At 38.2% G+C, this 21,682-nt stretch overlaps 1 protein-coding gene across 1 annotated transcript in view; it reads right to left on the bottom strand.

Moving 5' to 3' along the window:
* The window catches only part of LOC124596486 (filamin-B), an 896,651-nt gene that overhangs the window by 670,942 nt on the left and 204,027 nt on the right, over positions 1-21,682 (bottom strand). The window contains exon 3 of the mRNA XM_047135636.1: positions 532-662. Coding sequence (XP_046991592.1) covers positions 532-662 — 131 coding nt within the window. The remainder of the gene's footprint in view (positions 1-531; positions 663-21,682) is intronic.

A 21,682-nucleotide genomic window follows, 5' to 3' on the forward strand; every position in this document is an offset into this window, starting at 1 on the left:
GGAACACTGCATGAATTAATTCCCAGTCAGATGAAGACTGACTTCTTACTGCACAGGTATCTTGCAACGACACCCTTTGTTTCCTGTTGGGTAGATAAGGCTCAAACCAATTCGCAGCATTGCTGGTGACAACATAATATTCTAATTTACTTAAGGGAATGCTGTGGTTCACACAGCCAAAGGCTTTTGACAGGTCACAGAAAATTCCGGTAGCCTCTAATTTATTATAAAATAAATTAAGTACATTCTCACTGTACGTGTAAATAGCTTTCTCTATACCAGAACCTTTAAGAAAACCAAACTGTGACTTGGACAATATGTTACGTTGACGAAGGCCTTAATGACTGAAAGCTATAGTTATGAGAGTCTTTTTGTTGTGCCTCTCTGCAATTCATCATGTCCACTATATGTTGTTTCTGTTTGCATATTATAATGATGGTACTCCATTTTATTGTAAACCTTTTGTGTACATCTCAAATTTATGTTGGGCTTCACAGTTTAATAAGAAATTATGTACACTGCATATCTTACCTGTCTCTTGGGTTTAAGCTCCTCCAGTGTGGAAACAGTCCCGGTTTGCAATAATCCAGAAGAGCACTGAGGTAGATTCCTGAATTCCAGTCTGTGGTGAAGTTGCTTATCCTGCACTCTGGGAGCACTGCCTGTCAATAAAACCATGTTCCCTTGTAAATAACAAGTGAATTTGTACACTGTAACAAAACTTGCCTACAGTGCTTTTTTTCCTTCTATTTGGCACTTATCCGTACAGAAAAACAGAAATGAATATAATCAAGCTCCAACATTTCAAATTTCTCTCTGAAACACTTATAGCAATAGTTTTTATACTTGCTGCATACTTGTCTCTGCATTTTATTGTATGTTAGAAAACTGGCAGCAGCACTGTTTACTGTTATTACGTTCCTGCTTTTGGAGAACTGAGCATAGGACCCTACATCATAGAACTCTACATAAGAGAAATCTACTGTTTTGGCCACAGTTTAACTTCACTGTATAACCTTAGGAAGGAGTAAAAAATGATAAAAAATTAAGTTATTTACGAACTAATGAAAAATTTTAGTACACAATAAAGACTCATCAATATGTATTGAGTCATCAACTGTACAGCTCCAAATAAATTTATAAAAGTGACTGAACTCATTGGCTCCTATGGCAAATCAGATACATTACTGAACTCAAAAGCCATACAGTGGCAATACCTGCCAACCAAAGTATTACAAACTTTTAACACAAAATGATCAATAAATCTCACTTCCAGTAACTATGTCAAAATATTTTGAAATATTGTTCCTCTAATGACATATTCTGTGTGAACTAGTGTTCTGTGTGTGTGTGTGTGTGTGTGTGTGTGTGTGTGTGTGTGTGTGTGTTTTTCCGAAAAACAACTGTTTATGTTCAAATAATGTCTTTAAAGCTATCTTGTCAAAAGTAGATGTTACAAGAATTGTGGCTGTAGTACAACTATAAAATTTATAATGTTTATAATTTATAACAGCAACCAGGCACACGTATTGTTTCAAAACATTTGTTTAAATCAAACCTTTACCGGTTTCACATTTATTACAAATCAGTTTCCAAAACTAGTAATGGTTTAATTTAAATAAAGTGTTTTAAACCATAGTTGTGGTTGGTTGATGTTATAAATTATATTTCTGGTAAGTGTCTCTTTACCTCAGCAATACATGAGTGTCTCAATAGTACTATAATTCAAATGGCAAATAACAATTAACAATACATATAATTTTAGATTTATGGAAAGCTTTTCACTTCATTGATCACAAAAGCCACTGAGGAAAGAAGGTGAAACCAACTGCAGGTTTTAAATCATATTGAAATCAATAATAACTGCTGTTTGTGGTCCGAGGTCATAACTGGATTGTCACAGTGATTGGGAGAGAGAGCTGAGAAGACCAAGAAGTTTAAGTGAGGCTCACCATCTACATTATTGTCCCCAGAACACATCATGGCCCTTTGGTTCTTAGATGAGTAGTAGAAGTGTGCAAAGCACACAAGGGATGTTTTAGCTTCAGTCCAGGTACTGACAGCAGTGGGAGACCCCAGAGTATCAGTTTGAGATACATAGATATTGTCCCCACAGGTGAAACTACTACAATCCATAACGATCAACAGCGATAGCAGTTGCTATAAGGTTTCAGAATTGAAGCAATCCTAAAAAGCAGTGAAGCTCATATAATACTAGGAACAGGAAGCTGACTAAAGCCCAAAATTGACAGTAATGAGATTTTAGAGTTGGATCTCAACATATATATCGAAAGGATAGGCTAATGGATATGCAGATGATGTATTTGTCACAGCAGACAAAAAACTCAAATTCACTAAGATATAAACTGTGGGTGCATACATCATTTTTTGAGCAAGGCTCAGTATCAATGATAGGCATAAACTTTTAATCAAAATTTTTTCTATCAACGGCTATGCTCACCCTCACATGTAACCGAAAACTTTACAGAAAACCTCAGTTTGCTATTATGTATTATGGCGAATTATAAAGTTTTTGTTTGGAGGAGACTGTAACTATCCAACAGTAAGTTGGAAAAATTACAGTTTTGCATGTGGTGGACATGACAAGACCACTTGTGAAGCATTCCTAAATGCCTTCTTTGAAAATGTAGACCATCAGAACAGAAGTTCAAGAGCCCACACAAGAGGGAAATACACTAACTGGCTCAGTCCAAAGCTTTCAGTTCATCATGTGAGGAAAGCATGAGTGGGGTTTAACATGGTCAATATTTTTGGAATCTGTGTTGGCTGGCATGGAGGAGGTAATTTTATTTGAGATGCCTCATAATGTTTGAGTTCAGAATATATTCTAAGCTTCAACAACAAATTGGATAGTGGTTTTGTGAATCACATCTGCTACCCTTGCTGTATGTAATTGGGTGTGACCTGTATTCACTTGCGCCTACTGGGCACAGACTTTTGTTTGAGGGATCTGTGATACATTATAATCAAAAGAGGGGCTAGCTCCGCCCAATTTCGGTGTAGAATCTGATAAATATAGAATCTTATCATAAAAAGCCAGAATTAGGCATCCCTCCAACCGAAGACTCCATTATTGTTCTGGAGGCCACAGTCTTTGAATAATCAAGATTGTTGTTGTATACAGACCTTTTCTCTGGAGTGAGTTATTTTGTTGATAAATAACGTTCAAATACCTACTACCCATTTGTCACACCAGCAAGAAAATTAATGCTTAAAGTTTTATAAGTAACAGAAAAAAAGTAATAAAATTTTCTAGAATAAGTGTGAAAACTGTTCTTGACATGGGAGGAATATATTCAGTCATTTGAAGTAACTTATATGAGGATTGGAACTTAAATAGTGGCAACTATTTATTCAGAACCGATACAAAAGAGTTACATGTTTGCACCTGTTACTGTCCTTCAAAGTAGTCACCAGCATTGTGTAGAACCCATTGCCAGTGATGTGGGGGGCATAGTATACCGTTAGCAGAGCCTGTTCTGTTGGTGGTGCGAATGGAGCGATCTACTGATTGTCAAATCTCTAGAACAGTTCTGAAGCAAATGCCATGAACTGGTTCCTTCATCTTAAGTCTGGGGAGTATGGTGCATGGTACAGTACTTCCCAGTCCCATCAACCAAACAGAGCAGCCGCAGTTTGCACTGTATGCGCCAGTGCTGTCGTGCAAAATTATGGGTGGGTCGTGCATGAAGTGTCACCGCTTCTTTCGCAAAGCTGGTCGCAGGTGATGCTCCAAAAACGAACAGTAATACCGTGCACTGACAGTCTGCTGTGGAGGAACATATTGCATTAAGATAACACCATTACTGCCATACATGAGAATCACCATAACTTTAGACCACTCCATTCGCACCATCAACAGAACAGGCTCTGCTAATGGTATACTATATTCCGCATCACTGGCAATGGGTTCTGCACAATGCTGATGACTATTTTGAAGGACATTAACAGGTGCAAACATGTAACTCTTTTGTATCAGTTGTGAATAAATAGTTGCCACTATTTAAATTCCAACCCTCATATGTCAGGTTGTATAGTTTTGTTATGGCTTGCCATCTAATTTTCCCTGTAGCCATGCATGCTCCTGCAACCTCACATTTCTCATCCAACCATTCCCCTTTCTGAACTGTGCACATGGTAATTCTCTCTGCAATATATCCTACATTCCAGTAACCCCTCTGACCCCAACATTTGCTAGCCCCTGACCTCTACTAACCTGTGTCCTTCCATGCTCCCAAGCCAGCACAACACAGCCTTCCATTCCATCAACACACCCACTTGTCATTTTCCCCTTCTCTCTTTTTCCAATCTGCCCTACCAAACTCCGAACTGTACCCAGCAGCCCCACATTCTCCCTGCATGCTCCCACAAACTGCACTGCACCTTCCTGCTCCCACCCACAACTCAGTCCAGCCACAGTGTCCAGAGACAGTGGTTGTGTGTGTGTGTGTGTGTGTGTGTGTTTTGTGCTCATCTGTGTTTTCTTCTACCAGAGGTCTTTTGGCTGAAAGTTAAAATGTACAGCGGTCTTCTTGTGCATGCCCGTGACTCTGCATCTCCTCTATATGGTGAATAGCCTTTCTCATAATACTGTTGTCGTTCTTCTTTGGTCATTTAGCACATTCTGTCAATCTCACTTTTTGGAATCTCTATTTCCTATCACTTGCATTAATTGCTACATTTTTATATCTTCTCTTTTTGTCAATTAGACTCAATATCTTATGTGTTATCCAAGAATTTCTCCCTATTTGATGCTTGGCTGCCTTCACTATTTCATCACTCAAAGCTACCCATTCATCTTCTCTAGCAAGTTATTCCATATGTTTCAGTCAATTACTGTTTACTCCTATCCTTGAAACTCTCAAGAAATTCAGTTCTTTCAGCCTCTTTCGTTTTAATCTGCAGTTCATAAACAGTTAATGATGGTCAAAGTCTACATCTATCACTCAATACTTTTTGCTACTTAAAACCTAAAGGTCTCTTCCACGTACTCTAACTTCTTTTATGACTCTGAAACCAAGTGCATTAGGACCTCGAAAATTGCGCATGCTTGGGGATCTGTCAATGCTGGGTTATCAAATATGCTGGATTTTTGAGGTCATTTTTAAAAACTTAGTTTAAAAAGGGGGTAAAAGCAAAATGAACTTTTTATTAATCTGTAGTCCATATGACAATTATACAAATAGCTGAATAGCAATTAGATTAGATTAGATTAGATTTACTTTCATTCCAATTGATCCGTAGTGAGGAGGTCCTCCAGGATGTGGAACATGTCAGAAAAACAACAATACATGACAAATATTTAAACTAAAACAAATAAGCTAATGTACCATTCCACAGGTCCCAAGTGGAATGATCGTCATTTTTTAATGAACACTAAGAGTCATTTTACAAATACTATTGCACTGAATTTAAAATAAAAAAGTTTTTTATTTATTTATAAGGTAAGAAACATGTAATACAACTACTGTAATACTTATTTACAATGAACACATTACTGCACTGAAATGGTGCAGAAGTTAGATTATACTTACACACACACACACACACACACACACACACACACACACACACACACACAAATTTTCAGTGAACACATTACTGCACTGAAATTGTGCAGAAGTTATGTTGTACTTATATACAAATCAGTTGGTTTTCCTCAGAAATTCATCAATGGAGTAGAAGGAGTTGGCCACCAATAAATCCTTTAGGCTTCTCTTAAACTGAATTTCATTGGTTGTTAAGCTTTTTATGGCTGCTGGCAAGTTATTGAAAATGTGTGTTCCTGAATAATGCACACCTTTTTGTACAAGACTAAGTGACTTTAAATCCTTGTGAAGATTATTCTTATTTCTAGTATTGATTCCATGAATTGAGCTGTTGGTTTGAAAAAGTGATATATTTTTAATGACAAATTTCATTAAGGAATAAATATATTGGGAAGCTGTAGTTAGTATCCCTAGTTCCCTAAACAGGCTTCTGCAGGATGTTCTTGAGTTCACACCACATATAATTCTTACTGCACGTTTTTGTGCCCGGAAAACTTTAGCTTGGCTTGATGAATTACCCCAGAAAATAATCCCATATGACATTATGGAATGAAAGTAAGCATAGTATGCCAGCTTTTTCATTTTTATATCCCCTATGTCTGACAAAATTCGCATTGCAAACAGAGATTTGTTAAGACGCTTCAGCAGTTCTGTGGTGTGCTCCTCCCAGTTGAATTTATTATCAAGCTGTAATCCCAAGAATTTAACACCGTCCACTTCTTCTATCTTCTTGTCATCATATGTTAGGCATATACTCTTGGGACACCCCTTACAAGTTCTGAACTGCATGTAGTGTGTTTTTTCAAAGTTTAGTGACAAAGAATTGGCTAGGAACCAGTGATTAATGTCTACAAATATGTTATTGGCTGATCTTTCTAAGACTACACTTGATTTGCTATTTATTGCAATGTTTGTATCATCAGCAAACAAAACAAACTTGGCATCTGGTAATGTTACTGATGAAAGGTCATTGATATACACAAGAAAAAGTAAGGGCCCCAAAATGGAACCTTGTGGGACCCCACATGTAATTAGTTCCCAGTTGGATGATGCCTGATAGCTTGATACATGTCTCTTTCCTAATAACACCCTTTGTTTCCTGCCAGAGATATAAGATTTGAACCATTTTGCAGCATTTCCTGTTACACTATAATATTCTAGTTTACTTAAAAGGATATTGTGATTTACACAGTCAAATGCCTTTGACAGATCACAAAACATACCAGTTGCCTGCAATTTTTTGTCTAATGAATTAAGTACATTTTCACTGTAAGTGTAGATAGCCTTCTCAATATCAGAACCTTTTAGAAATCCAAACTGTGACTTTGACAGTATGTTATTTGAGATAAGATGGTTATAAAGACGACTGTACATTACTTTTTCGAAAATTTTTGAGAATGCTGGCAACAGTGAAAGTGGACGGAAATTTGATGCTATTTCTTTATCTCCCTTCTTAAACAGTGGCTTAACTTCAGCATATTTCAGCCATTCGGGAAATATTCCACTGATAAACGACTGGTTACACAGATAGCTTAATATGTTACTTAGCTCAGAATCACATTCTTTAATTAACTTTGTTGATATTTCATCATACCCACTAGATGTTTTTGATTTTAAAGATTTTATGATGGACATTATTTCTGTTGGGGTAGTGATGGTCAAATTCATATTATGGAAGTTACTTGAAATGTCTGGTCTAAGGTAATCCATAGCAGCATCTACCGAACCTGACAACCCCATCTTTTCAGTAACAGTTATAAAATGTTTGTTAAAAAGTTCTGCAACACTATACACATCTGTCACCAATGCATCATTTACTCTTAATGCTATTTGTTCCTCTTCATGTCTGGTTCTACCGGTCTCCTCCTTCACTATATCCCATATTGTCTTTATTTTGTTATCTGATATGACTATCTTTTCCTTGTAATATATTTGCTTTGACATCCGTATTACAGTCTTTAATATTTTGCAGTATTTCTTATAATGTGCTATAGCATCAACATTGGAAATGTTTCGGATTGACAGATACAGTTTTCTTTTTGTTTTACAAGATACCCCTATTCCTCGAGTAATCCATGGCTTCTTTGTAGACTTTGCTCTAACCTTGGTAAGTTTTGGGGGAAAGCAGTGTTCAAATAAGGTAAGCACTTTATTAGCAAAAATGTTATATTTTTCATTCATGCCATGAGCACTGTAAACATCAGTCCAGTGAATGTCTCTGAGGAGTGTCCTAAAATAATCAATTTTTGGCTTACTGATTACCCTCTTGAGCTCAGATTTAACAGATTTTATATCCTGTTCAGTATTAACATTTAACAGAAGGAACTGCATGTCATGGTCTGAGAGGCCATTGACTATTGGTTTTGTAATATAATTTTGTTCATTTGACTTTTCTATAAAGATATTATCAATGGCTGTTTGTGAGCAAGTGGTTATCCTAGTGGGGAACTTTACTGTGGGAATTAAGTTGAATGATAGTGTTACTAACTCAAATAGGTTCTTATTGGGAGAGTCTTTAAGGAAATCTACATTGAAATCACCAGCAACCACTATTTCTTTGTTTTTGGTTGTTAAATGGGCCAGTACAGCTTCAAGGTGGTTTACAAACAGATTAAAGTTACCTGCAGGTGCTCGATATACACTTAATATTATGAAAGATTTTTTGTGAAAATCTAATTCTGTTGCACATGCTTCCATATGCTGTTCTAGGCAAAATTTATGAATGTCTATGTTCTTAAATTTATGACAGTTCCTGATGAATGTGGCAACTCCTCCTTTCTCCATTTCTGATCTACAATAGTGAGATGCTAACCTAAACCCTGTAACACTTAAAAGTTCTATACCAGTGGTCACATGATGTTCAGAGAGGCAGATTATGTCAGCTGGGTTTGAAGACTCTAATTCATCTATGCAGATAGTTAATTCATTAATTTTATTTCTCAGTCCTCGAATATTTTGATGCAATAAAGATAGCTGACATTTCACATTGACTGACTTAAAATTGGATGGAGTTAAAATATCTGCTGACAGTTGAAAATTCTTAACCAATGGCTGTTTATGTTGATGTAATAAGCTGGAATTATGTTTTTTGATTTCTTTCTCAAACTGAAGGTTTGTCTCAGTTCTAACCTCTCTTAAAATTTGTTTTCTTTCTGTCCTCCCTACCCTAAAAAAGGGTCTTTTCTGAATCCTATAACCACTGGTATTTTACCACTCATGACAGTGCCTCCCCCCTTTAACTTTCCTGCTATTTCCCCAGCCAATTTACCCTTCCCCTTCCTGTTGAGGTGAAGGCCATGCCTAGTATAATCCCACCTACTGACAGAATCAACAATGACTTTACTGAATAACTATTAAACAAAAACACACAGCACTCATGCTAATTAAAGTGCTGTAAATTTAGGTCTAGTGAATATAGTCATTGGTACTAGTACGAAGCTAACAAAGCAACTGGCATATCTCAGTGACAATACAATCACTCAGTTAACCAGACAGATGTTAACTGACGAGGCGTCACGCCGAACTTAAAATACGGGATAATAGTGTTGCCACAGACTGCAGTCGTGTGTGTGTGTGTGTGTGTGTGTGTTGCATTTACGTGAGTGTGTGTGTGTGTGTGTGTGAGAGAGAGAGAGAGAGAGAGAGAGAGAGAGAGAGAGAGTCGCCTATTTTTGACGAAGGCCATACTGGCCGAAAGCTAATTTGTGACTGTCTTTTTGTTGTGCCTATCTGCGACTCAGCATCACCGCTATATGGTGAGTAGCAACTTTCCTTTTCATAATATTGTTACATTCCACCCTGGATTTTCCGTAGTTTGAATACGGGGTGATTTCTGGTGAGTGCCGAATTATCGGCTGTATAATCATAAATACTCTATTGCAGTGTCAAAATTGGACAAACGTCAGTGAATTGTATGCTATGTGCAAAAAAAGTGTCAAAAGGTGTTAAAATATGTGTAGTGGCACAAAAATGGTATCATTCTTGTTGTTTCGCGTAAGCAAATCTCGGTCAACATAGGCCTACATGTGACTGTGGAACTGAGTGCAACGGTCTTGAAATGTGCAACGCTGGACTCGAAATAAGTGTGAGGGAAGCACTGCAAAGTGACTTAAGTAAAGCTAGACAATATGCAGAAATGCTGAAAAGCTTGATCGACTATATGGACCTTCCCACAGATACGCAAACAGGCAAACGAGAGTGTGTATATATTAGGCCTGAGAAAATCTCACGACCTGTCTTAAATACCAATGGTTCAAATGGCTCTGAGCACTATAGGACTTAACATCTGTGGTAATCAGTCCTCTAGAACTTAGAACTACTTAAACCTAACTAACCTAAGGACATCACACACATCCATGCCCGAGGCAGGATTCGAACCTGCGACCGTAGCGCTCACGCGGTTCCAGACTGAAGAGCTTAGAACCGCACGGCCAAACGGGCAGGCTTTAAATACCAATGTTTTTCGTGTTCCACTAATGAATAAATACTGTTCTAAATCCAGACAGCTCATAATCACGGACAAAATATCTCAGTGTAACAGGTAACTCCTCAGAAAAGATCTGTTGAACAAATAAGTGCCAGCAGAAACATGTTACCATCAAATACCATTAAACGAAAAAATCGTGTGAGAGCAACTTGTAATAAAACTGAATACGAGACAATAAAGGAAACAATGAAGAAGAAGGAAGAAATATACATATTATCGACGAGTCATGGTAAGGGACTGGCTAGAATCATGGCTGATATGCAGTCCCATTATAAAGTGACTGGAATTTCGAAACCTGGTGCTCCTCTACGGGAAGTGTTGAAAAACTGTGAAAGTGCCGTGAAAAGCGACGTCAACTGTGTCATAATGGGAGGAGGAAACGATGTCTATAAAAACGAAAGCACCCTTGCTGTAAGAACACTGAAAGAATCGCTAGGAAAAATTTCACAGGCGGAGGTATTTGTTGTAAACATTCCCTACAGACACGACTTAACAGAAGACTCATGTGCAAACAGAGAAATCGTCGCAACAAATCGGAAATTCAGGAAGATTTATAGCGGTTTTGTGCACACAACTTTCATTGAAGCAACGAGTTCAGTAAGAGGGCATTTTACTAGACATGGACTGCACAGAAACAATCTAGGCAAGAAAGTGCTGGCCATAGAAATTCTGCAGGTGATAAAGACAGCAGGCGTATATAAAAATAGCACTATCTGCAACAGGTTTTTTGCCAGTGACAACAGAAAAGAAAAGTGCACCAACAGCATATGAGGAAGAAACATCTACAGATACACTCTATGATGAAAAAATTACATCTGTCCAAACATGTAAAGCGTCACAGTCACCAGTGACATCATCAGTAGCAGCAGTGGAAAAGGAAGTAACAGTAGCAGTAAAAGCAGAAGTTTCACCAACATCAAGTGTTACGAGTAGACGGAAAACAGCACCTCCAATCCGTCTAAATGATTTTTTAGTGGAAGGCAGCAACACGAAGAAGCCCACAAGATAAGTAGTGTAACAAATTTCATAACACCTCACCAAAACGTTCAATCTAAAATAAACAAAATTATGCTCTTAAAATTTGCTATCTTAATGTTCAAGGACTAATAGATAAAGAATTTATTGTAAACAGTTTTGGACTAGATAACAAATTTGATATTTTCTGTCAGTGAACATTGGGTTGGTTACTGAGAGCGTACTTCCAGTTGTCAAACTTGATAACTATAATGTAGCAAATAGTTACTGTAGAAAATTGCATAAAGAGGTGGTATGGCAATATACAGGGTGATTCAAAAAGAATACCACAACTTTAGGAATTTAAAACTCTGCAACGACAAAAGGCATAGCTAAGCACTATCTGTCGGCGAATTAAGGGAGCTATAAAGTTTCATTTAGTTGTACATTTGTTCGCTTGAGGCGCTGTTGACTAGGCGTCAGCGTCAGTTGATGCTAAGATGGCGACCGCTCAACAGAAAGCTTTTTGTGTTATTGAGTACGGCAGAAGTGAATCGACGACAGTTGTTCAGCGTGCATTTCGAACGAAGTATGGTGTTAAACCTCCTGATAGGTGGTGTATTAAACGTTGGTATAAACAGTTTACAGAGAATGGGTGTTTTTGCAAAGGGAAAAGTTCTGGACGGCCGAGAACGAGTGATGAAAATGTAGCACGCATCCAGCAAGCATTTGTTAGCAGCCCAGGAAAATCGACTCGCAGAGCTAGCAGAGAGCTGCAAATTCCACAATCAACTGTATGGAGAGTCCTACGAAAAAGGTTAGTTATGAAACCTGAATGTCAACTACCCGAGGCGATGGATTGGCCGCCAGGCAGCCCGTGACAGAGCACTTCATCACTGGCCTCCAAGAAGCCCTGATCTTACCCCCTGCGATTTTTTCTTATGGGGGTATGTTAAGGATATGGTGTTTCGGCCACCTCTCCCAGCCACCATTGATGATTAGAAACGAGAAATAACAGCAGCTATCCAAACTGTTACGCCTGATATGCTACAGAGAGTGTGGAACGAGTTGGAGTATTGGGTTCATATTGCTCGAGTGTCTGGAGGGGGCCATATTGAACATCTCTGAACTTGTTTTTGAGTGAAAAAAAAAACCTTTTTAAATACTCTTTGTAATGATGTATAACACAAGGTTATATTATGTTTGTTTCATTAAATACACATTTTTAAAGTTGTGGTATTCTTTTTGAATCACCCTGTATATTAACCAGTCATTCAGCTGCTCCATTGTTAAGTTGGACCTAGATTATTTGTATGAGGAACAGAACATTGAAGCCACTGGTATAGTTATGTTTTAAGTTAGTAGTAGTATCCCTTTTAAGGTCACCTAAGGGTATCATCAACGTATTTCTAGAAAAACTGGACATGCTGTTAGATGTACTAAGAGGGACCAGATGGTTGCATTATGACACAGTAATTGGTGGAGATCTGAATGCAGATTTTGATATAACAACACATAAATGTACTGTGACTGAGTTGAAAAACCTTCTAAGACAGTGCAATTTGCACTCAATCAATAACAGGCCCACAACAGATGAAGCATGTCTTGACAATATTTTTGTCAACTTTAAAACTACAGGAGAATCATGTGATGTTACAGCGTTTCCATTTTCATATCATGACTCTGTATCTTTAAACTACACAAGTAGGTTCTGTATTGATAAGAATAATATTCCTAAGCCTGCCCCAAAAGTTATAATCACCAGATCTGCCACAGGTGACACAATTGTTCAGCTCTGTAAGTCCCTTCCTGAGAGAGACTGGTTCAACCAATGTCATGGTGACACAAGTTATAGTCTTAGTGCTGATTTGTCAGGGACACTATTATTTGAGAGATTTTTTAAAACATTTCTGACGCAATTTAATGACAACATCCCCATAAGGAAATGCACATTAACTGACAAAGGCTTTACAAACACGGCTACAAACAGACAAAATCCAGGGTACACTAAATGATTATCAAATATGGAAAACCAAGTTATGGTGTTGCACAATACATGCAGCAATCAGAAAACAGAACATGGCAGATTAGCCTATATAAAATGCAGGAATGAGTATAAAAAAGCCACTGTGGAAGCCAAAAAAGCACATAATTTCAATACCATTGATAATTCCACAAATAAGTGCAAAGCTGCATGGAAATTAATAAATGGTGTTGCTAAGATATAAGAAGAAAAGCATTAATATAAGTCCCCAAAAATTCAATGATTTCTTTATTAAATCTGTTGAAGATGTAGGAACTACTATAATCAAACCTGATATCAGTTCATCAGAGTTACTTTCTAACAATGTTTGTAGAACACCAACAGGCACGTTTATGTTCTCCGAGGTCTCACCTAGTCTTATCCTAAGCACTGTAAAATGGTTGAAATCTTCAGACAGTGTAGACATAGTGTAGATATATATATGACATATCCTGTAATATACTAAAGAAAGTAATAGACTATATTGTGTACCCCTTAACATTCTGTACAAATAAATGTATATCTGATGGATATTTTCCCGAAGAACTCAAAGCGGCTAGGGTAGTTCCAATATATAAAAAGGGAGATATAGTCACCTTCCAGTTACAGACCAATCTCCATAGTCCCAGCCTTTTCTAAAATACTGGAATGTATAATTTACCAACAGCTATCTGTTTACTTTTTCCTAAAACCATATTGGGATTCACTAATTATTCCTAATTTTTCAAAGTAAACGACTTTTTCCTAAAACCATATTGGGATTCACTAATTATTCCTAATTTTTCAAAGTCGTCTACTGTGGATGGTATAGACTTTGTTGTAAAATACTTACATCAAGTATTTGAGGATAAGGGCTATGCTCAACTCACATTTTGTGATCAAAGCAAAGATTTCGACTGTGTAAAGCATAAGCCACTCCTAGAAAAACTGGAATTCTATGGCATTAGACATAACAGCCTTAAATTAATAAAATCATATCTTCAGAATCTTAAGCAAGTTGTTTGTGTAGGGAAAGAAATGTTGGGTATAGAACAAGTCAAGTTAGGTGTTCCGCAGGGATCTGTACTGGGCCCCTTTTTGTTCCTAATAATGATAAATGATCTGCCATCATTTATCAAGTCCACCACTGTGTTGTAGGCAGATGATACAACATTTCTTCATGCTAGTGATGATTTCAATAGCTTTAAAACTTGTGCAGCACAGACAATTGACCAAGCATCCTATTGGTTCAAGGCAAATGGATTCTTGCTGAATGATAACAAAACAAAACATAGGAGATGGTTTGTAGTCTTAGAGATAAGCTCCTGTCAAATGATCCAAGTTACGTCAAATTTTTTGGGGTATACCTAGATGATAAATTATCTTGAGGTCAACATGTACAATATAGTAGTGGTAAGTTGTCAGGAGTTATTTACCTGTTAAGGCGACTTATGGATTGTGTTCCTGAAAAATATGTTAGAACACCCTATTTTTTATAACAACATATGGAATTATTTTGTGGGGGAACTCTAGCTGTGTACATGACATATTAATACTGCAAAAAAAACTATTAGGATAATTACTGTTTCTGCATATAAGGCACACTGTAAACTATTGTTCTGCAAAAAAAAAATCATGACTGTTATAAACTTATACATATATTATGTTCTAAGTTATACAAAGAAGAAATTACCATAAACAAAAACCAGAAAAAATGTACATAGGCACAATACAAGAAGGAATAGGTGGCTCTATAAGCCTTACCACAGATTGTCAAAATCACTCAACAGCTATGAAATCATGGGGTACAAATTCTTTAATAATCTTCCTCAATCTGTTCCAGAATTACCTAAACAATTATTCAAACAAACGATTCATGACTAGCTAGTCCTCCACCAATTCTATGATATAAGAGAATTTATCAACAGTAATACAATATTATAACATTAACAACAAACTTGTTGCTTCTTTCAAACTATTAATTGTATTTTAGTATGGATATGACATTGTCTATTGCTGTAATGGTCGAATGACAATAAAATTATTATTTTTTTCCTTTCTCAGACGTTGTGTCTGGTTAAAAATGGAAAGTGACACGGACCTTGATCAAGCGTGACTTCCTTTTAACTGTATGGTATATGTTACATTGCATTTAGGAACTTTCAGTTAATTGAACATGTATCAATAATTACAGATTTCTGTAGTTGTACATATACATTTGGATGTAGCTGTATTGTGTTGATGTACTTGTGGATACTGTGTGGTATGACTCCTGTAGTTGATAGTATAATTGGTATAATGTCAACTTTATCCTGATGTCACATGTCCTTGACTTCCTCAGCCAGTTGGATGTATTTTTCAATTTTTTCTACTGTTTTCTTTTGTATATTTGTTGTATTGGGTATGCATATTTCGATTGGTTGTGTTAATTTCTTCTTTTTATTGGTGAGTATGATGTCAGGTTTGTTATGTGGTGGTGTTTTATCTGTTACAATGGTTCTGTTCCAGTATAATTTGTATTCATCATTCTCCAGTACATTTTGTGGTGCATACTTGTATGTGGGAATGTGTTGTTTTATTAGTTTATGTTGTAATGGTAAGTTGTTGATGTATTATTTTTGCTATATTGTCATGTCTTCTGGGGTATTCTGTATTTGCTAGTGTTGTACATCCACTTGTGATGTGATCTGCTGTTTCTATTTGTTGTTTGCAAAGTCTGCATTTATCTGTTGTGGTATTGGGATCTTTAATAATATGCTTGCTGTAATATCTGGTGTTTATTGTTTGATCCTGTATTGCAATCATGAATCCTTCCGTCTCACTGTATATATAGCCTTTTCTTAGCCATGTGTTGGATGCGTCTTGATCGATGTGTGGCTGTGTTAGATGATACGGGTGTTTGCCATGTAGTGTTTTCTTTTTCCAATTTACTTTCTTTGTATCTGTTGATGTTATGTGATCTAAAGGGTTGTAGAAGTGGTTATGAAATTGCAGTGGTGTAGCCGATGTATTTATACGAGTGATTGCCTTGTGTATTTTGCTAGTTTCTGCTCGTTCTAGAAAGAATCTTCTTAAATTGTCTACCTGTCCATAATGTAGGTTTTTTATGTCGATAAATCCCCTTCCTCCTTCCTTTCTGCTTAATGTGAATCTTTCTGTTGCTGAATGTATGTGATGTATTCTATATTTGTGGCATTGTGATCGTGTAAGTGTATTGAGTGCTTCTGGGTCTGTGTTACTCCATTTCACTACTCCAAATGAGTAGGTCAATATTGGTATAGCATAAGTATTTATAGCTTTTGTCTTGTTTCTTGCTGTCAATTCTGTTTTCAGTATTTTTGTTAGTCTTTGTCTATAATTTTCTTTTAGTTCTTCTTTAATATTTGTATTATCTATTCCTATTTTTTGTCTGTATCCTAGATATTTATAGGCATCTGTTTTTTCCATCGCTTCTATGCAGTCGCTGTGGTTATCCAATAAGTAATCGTCTTGTTTAGTGTGTTTTCCCTTGACTATGCTATTTTTCTTACATTTGTCTGTTCCAAAAGCCATATTTATATCATTGCTGAATACTTCTGTTATATTTAGTAATTGGTTGAGTTGTTGATCTGTTGCTGCCAGTAGTTTTAGATCATCCATGTATAGCAGATGTGTGATTTTGTGTGGGTATGTTCCAGTAATATTGTATCCATAATTTGTATTATTTAGCATGTTGGATAGTGGGTTCAGAGCAAGGCAGAACCAGAAAGGACTTAATGAGTCTCCTTGGTATATTCCACGCTTAATCTGTATTGGCTGTGATGTGATATTATTTGAATTTGTTTGGATATTAAGTGTGGTTTTCCAATTTTTCATTACTATGTTTAGGAACTGTATCATCATCATCATCATCATCATGACACATTCACACTTACTAAACGAGATTTGAAGAAATATACTACTCTCTTTGGATTTTCTTCATTTCCTTTATAAATTCTACCTGGCTACAGCCCCAGACTGAGCAGCTATATTCAAGTATCAATTGAATGTGACTTTCTTAAAGCAAACTCCTTCGTGAGATGACTATGTACACTCCCTGAGGGTCCTCTCTCTCGGTGGATCCGAGTCTAACAGCTCCCATGGTTTGCATACAGTACATAAGTAATGCAATATCAGCGAATTATATTGGGAACCATAAATGTTATGCTCTAAATTGTTGCAACATTTACTTCATAATTATATTTTCATATCTGTGCAGCGTGCTGTCCACTGGGCCTGATCACGTAGAGGAAGAGGATATGTAACCTATTGTGTACATATGTAAATTTAACTAGGACACCAGAAACTGTGTGTTACAACTTTTCTGTAATTTCTGTTTTATTACTTTTATTTTCAAAGTAACTATGTATGAACTTATTAATACTTTCATGCTGATATGCAGTGAGTTGTTAAACATATAGAGGTTAAATTCCAATAAAGCTATATGTAACAACAACAAATTTAAGAAACTTTCTGGCGGATTAAAACTGTGTACCGGACTGAGATTCTAACTCAAGACCTTTGCCTTTCACGGGAAAGTGCTCTACCAACTCCATGACATCTGTTCAAGCTCATCGTTTATACGTTCACTCAGTATTTTATTATAGAGGGGAGCCACATCTCTGACCGAACACCTGAGCCACCGTGCCGGCTCCAACTGAGCTACCCAAGCATAACTCATGACCCCCCCCCCCCCTCTCTCAACTGTACTTCCGCCAGTACCTTGTCTCCTCATCCATGATTTGAATCTGTAAAACAGGTTTTGAAAATAGAACATTCATTTGTTTTCCTGTTTTGATAATGGGCTAGGTAAACACATCCCCTTGTTAGCCAAAAATTGGCTACTGCCTCCTTCCCCTGTTTATTCTTGAGTGGCTCCATATATTCTTGTACGATTGCCTAAATTTTCGCTTTTGAATCGCTTATTAAGTCTGTTATATGGGAAGTCATAATTGTTAGGTGAATAAGTTGCTCAAGAGTGCCAGATGGAATGAGTTTCTTGTTAACTTATATATGTATTCCTCTATGGCCAGCAGTCTCATTTGTCCTTCAGTTTCAACATTTCACTGACAGGAAACAGCAACTTTATTGAAATTTCTTAGAGCTTTTACTACTGATTTTGACTTGGTAACAGGCATGTGTGGATTGTGGCATTCATTCTGCTAACATTTATGGAGCACGTGTTGCCAGTCATTGCTGATTATTAAGATGAGGCACTGTCAGAGCAGCCCCAGTGGGCCAGGCTTCAAAATGAACCTGTAAGGCTTTGAAACTGGTCGCCTAATAGGTGCTGCAACTGTTGACAGAACCGTTAATAAACGCTTTAAGGAGTTTCATGTGTGTCAATTTCTACTTCTAAAGGCACCCATTATTGATTTATTTCTGTCCATGATATAGAGGGTGATTATAATTATAGTTAAACTTTCAAAACGCTGTAGAAATAAAACCACTGGTCAGAATGACGTTAAATCGTAACGGAATATTATCGGAGAAGGGGAAAACGTACGGCAGAAGGAAAAAAATAGTGTGAAAACTGATCAGTAGATGGCGCTGTATGTGTCAGAATACGTAAATGAAAACACTCGTCATGCGTAGGACCCATTGAATTTGGCATAAACACGCCGGGTACACAGCTTTTCCTCCTTCCGCGTCTGCGATGTTCGCCATGGCTGTCTCAATGCAGGATCGCGCTGTGCTTGTAAGGCTGTAATACAAGAATGATCACTGTGCACACGTCGCTCTGTAGAAGTTCCGGACACTGAAGGGTTTGAAAAAAGGCGTTGGTCTGATGACTGCCTTTGGCCTGGAGAAAATGATATGGAAAGACGGGTTCTTGCAGTGTGCAACCTGGTAGAGGGAGGAAATGAATTGATTCGACGTCAGTGGAAGCAGTGGCCACAGCAATGCAGGAGGAGACGAGCGGTGGTGAGCAAACGTGTAGTGCACGGAGAATTGCACGAACATCGTACGTATCTACATCCATACTCCGCAAGCCACCTGACGGTGTGTGGACGAGGGTACCTTGAGTACCTCTATCGGTTCTCCCTCCTATTCCAGTCTCGTATTGTTCGTGGAAAAAAGGATTGTCGGTATGCCTCTGTGTGGGCTCTAATCTCTCTGATTTTATCCTCATGGTCTCTACGCGAGATATACGTAGGAGGGAACAATATACTGCTTGACTCTTCGGTGAAGTTATGTTCTCGAAACTTTGACAAAAGCCCGTACCGAGCTACTGAGCGTCTCTCCTGCAGAGTCTTCCACTGGAGTTTATCTATCATCTCCGTAACGCTTTCGCGATTACTAAATGATCCTGTAACGAAGCGCGCTGCTCTCCGTTGGATCTTCTCTATATCTTCTATCAACCCTATCTGGTATGGATCCCTGAGCACGGTGCACAAAGTCCTACGAAACATCCTTCTTTGCTATCCATTCAAAATTACCCATGTGCAGGAGTTGCTTACTGTTAACCTGTCAGCAAGAGAGACTTCTGCTTTAGAATTTCTTCCTCGCACGGAAGTGGACAAAGATTGGCCGTGGAAGATTTTCTAGACGGACGAAGCTCACTTTCATCTGTCAGGATACATCGATACACAGAACTGTGGAATATGAGCAACGGAAATTCCACACGCTAATCTACGTGTGCCACTTCATCTTGAAAAGGTGACTGTGTGGTGCGGGTTTACGGCATCATTTATCATTGGGCCATATTTTTTAGAAGAGACAGGTGCTTCCGGTCCTGTTACCTGTACCGTCACTGGCAAGCGCTACGAGTGTCTTTCGCGGAACCACGTCATTCTAGCTCTCCAACAGCGTGGATGTGATCATGCACCATGCAAGATGGCGCACCTCCGCACATTGCAAAACCAGTTTAGAAGCTGCTGAAGCGCCATTTCCCTACGGCCTAGCCGTCCCGATCGCCTGATCTTAATTCATGTGACTTCTGGCTGTGGGGCCATCTGAAAGATGACGTGTTCAGTGTTACGATTGTAAACTTAGCTGCATTGAAGGCATGCATTGCACAACACATTCTGAATGTGACCATGAAAACAGTTGTGAAACATGCTGTTTCTCGATTTCGACTTGTTGCAGAAAACGGTGGACAGCATATTGAACGCGTTTTGCGCCAGTCACACGGGAATTAATAATCCGATTTGATTTTGATTGATGCTTTTTATGCGATTTTTGGCCTTAGGACAATTAAAAACCGATGTGAGTGATGCTTTTTATGTAGTTTTTGGTCTCTGGACAATTAAAAACTGATTTTCCCATCCAATGTGATATAGCCTAGCCGTGGTGGAGGGGCTTACGTAACTAATAGTATCACACCTGTACACCCATGCACACTGAGCAGTACAGTTTGTTTAACGTCAAACAGTCAAACGTACACCATAGGCATTGTTGTATGATTCATTTGTCATTTGCAGTCGGCCAATATTAAATTATAATGCTTACCGCGCCATCTATTGCAACATTTTGTAGCTATTCATTTTACTTCTGCCATATGTTTTCCACCTTCTCCGATAATATTCCGTTGAAATTTGACGTCATTCTGACCAGTGGTGTTATTTGTGCAGTGATCTGAAAGTTTAATTTTGATCACCCTGTATATTAAGGCTCGTACCTACGGTTGTTGTTCAAGGGCGGACTAAAGGGGTGGGGGCGATCGCCCACCCCGAGAGTTGAAATTAAATTAAAAACAAATGGTAATGTTTGTAATCTGCACCGAAGTTAAGCACGCGAATTTTTGAGTCATTTAATTCAGTATTCCCCACGCCACCTTACTTTGTGCCTGTACCAGGGACTTGTGCTCTCCCTCCCCCTCCTGGTCGCATTGCGCGCCCCCCGCTCCGCCGCAGTTTGGACGCCTTCCCGTGACACCAGCCCTCAGCCCGCGCGAGCAGCAGCCTCTGTGCCTGCCTGCCTGCCTGCCACACGGGCTCCTCTGCACCGGCTCTGCGCTGAGCGCGCCGGCCGCTACTGGAGAGAGTAGCGGCTCCTTTGTCGCCGCTTTAATCTGCCGCGACGCCGCCTGATGAGCGGGATGCCTTTCTTTTACTTCCCTTTCCGAAAAAGAGACTCGGAGAGAGGCAATTAAAAAGTAAATCTTGGACGCCACTACTTCTCGAAGGAAGACTTGTTAAAGGTTTATTAAAAAGGCGGCTACAACTGGTAAACACATACGTGCTACCTCGAGGCAGCTAATGTGGCTCAAAAACATTTTGTCGATATTGTTACTGGTCATGTGTGATTCCCACCACAGATTCACTTTCGTTGACGTTGGAGCAAATGGAAGATCGTCGGATTCATTTGCGCTCAAGAACTGACAATGAAACTAAATTTCCTAAAAGAAGGCACTTGTACGTAGGCTGTGATTACTTTCCTCTCGTAATAGTTAGTGATTAAGGCTTCGGTATGTCATCTTTCTTACCACGTTAATACGGGGACAATTTCTTTCCAAAGAGTTTACAGATCCAGTCTCTGTAAGGCTAAAAGATATGTTGAATGTATTTTTGGAATTCTTCCTAAAGAGTGCAGTCTTTTTGCTCGGTCTTCGAATGTATCTCCAGAATTTGCTGACGATATTGTACTGAAGCGCCAAAGAAACTGTTACAGGCATGCGTATTCAAATACAGACACATGTAAACAGGCAGA

Source organism: Schistocerca americana, chromosome 2 (genome assembly GCF_021461395.2).
Source record: "Schistocerca americana isolate TAMUIC-IGC-003095 chromosome 2, iqSchAmer2.1, whole genome shotgun sequence".
NCBI classification, from domain to species: domain Eukaryota; kingdom Metazoa; phylum Arthropoda; class Insecta; order Orthoptera; family Acrididae; genus Schistocerca; species Schistocerca americana.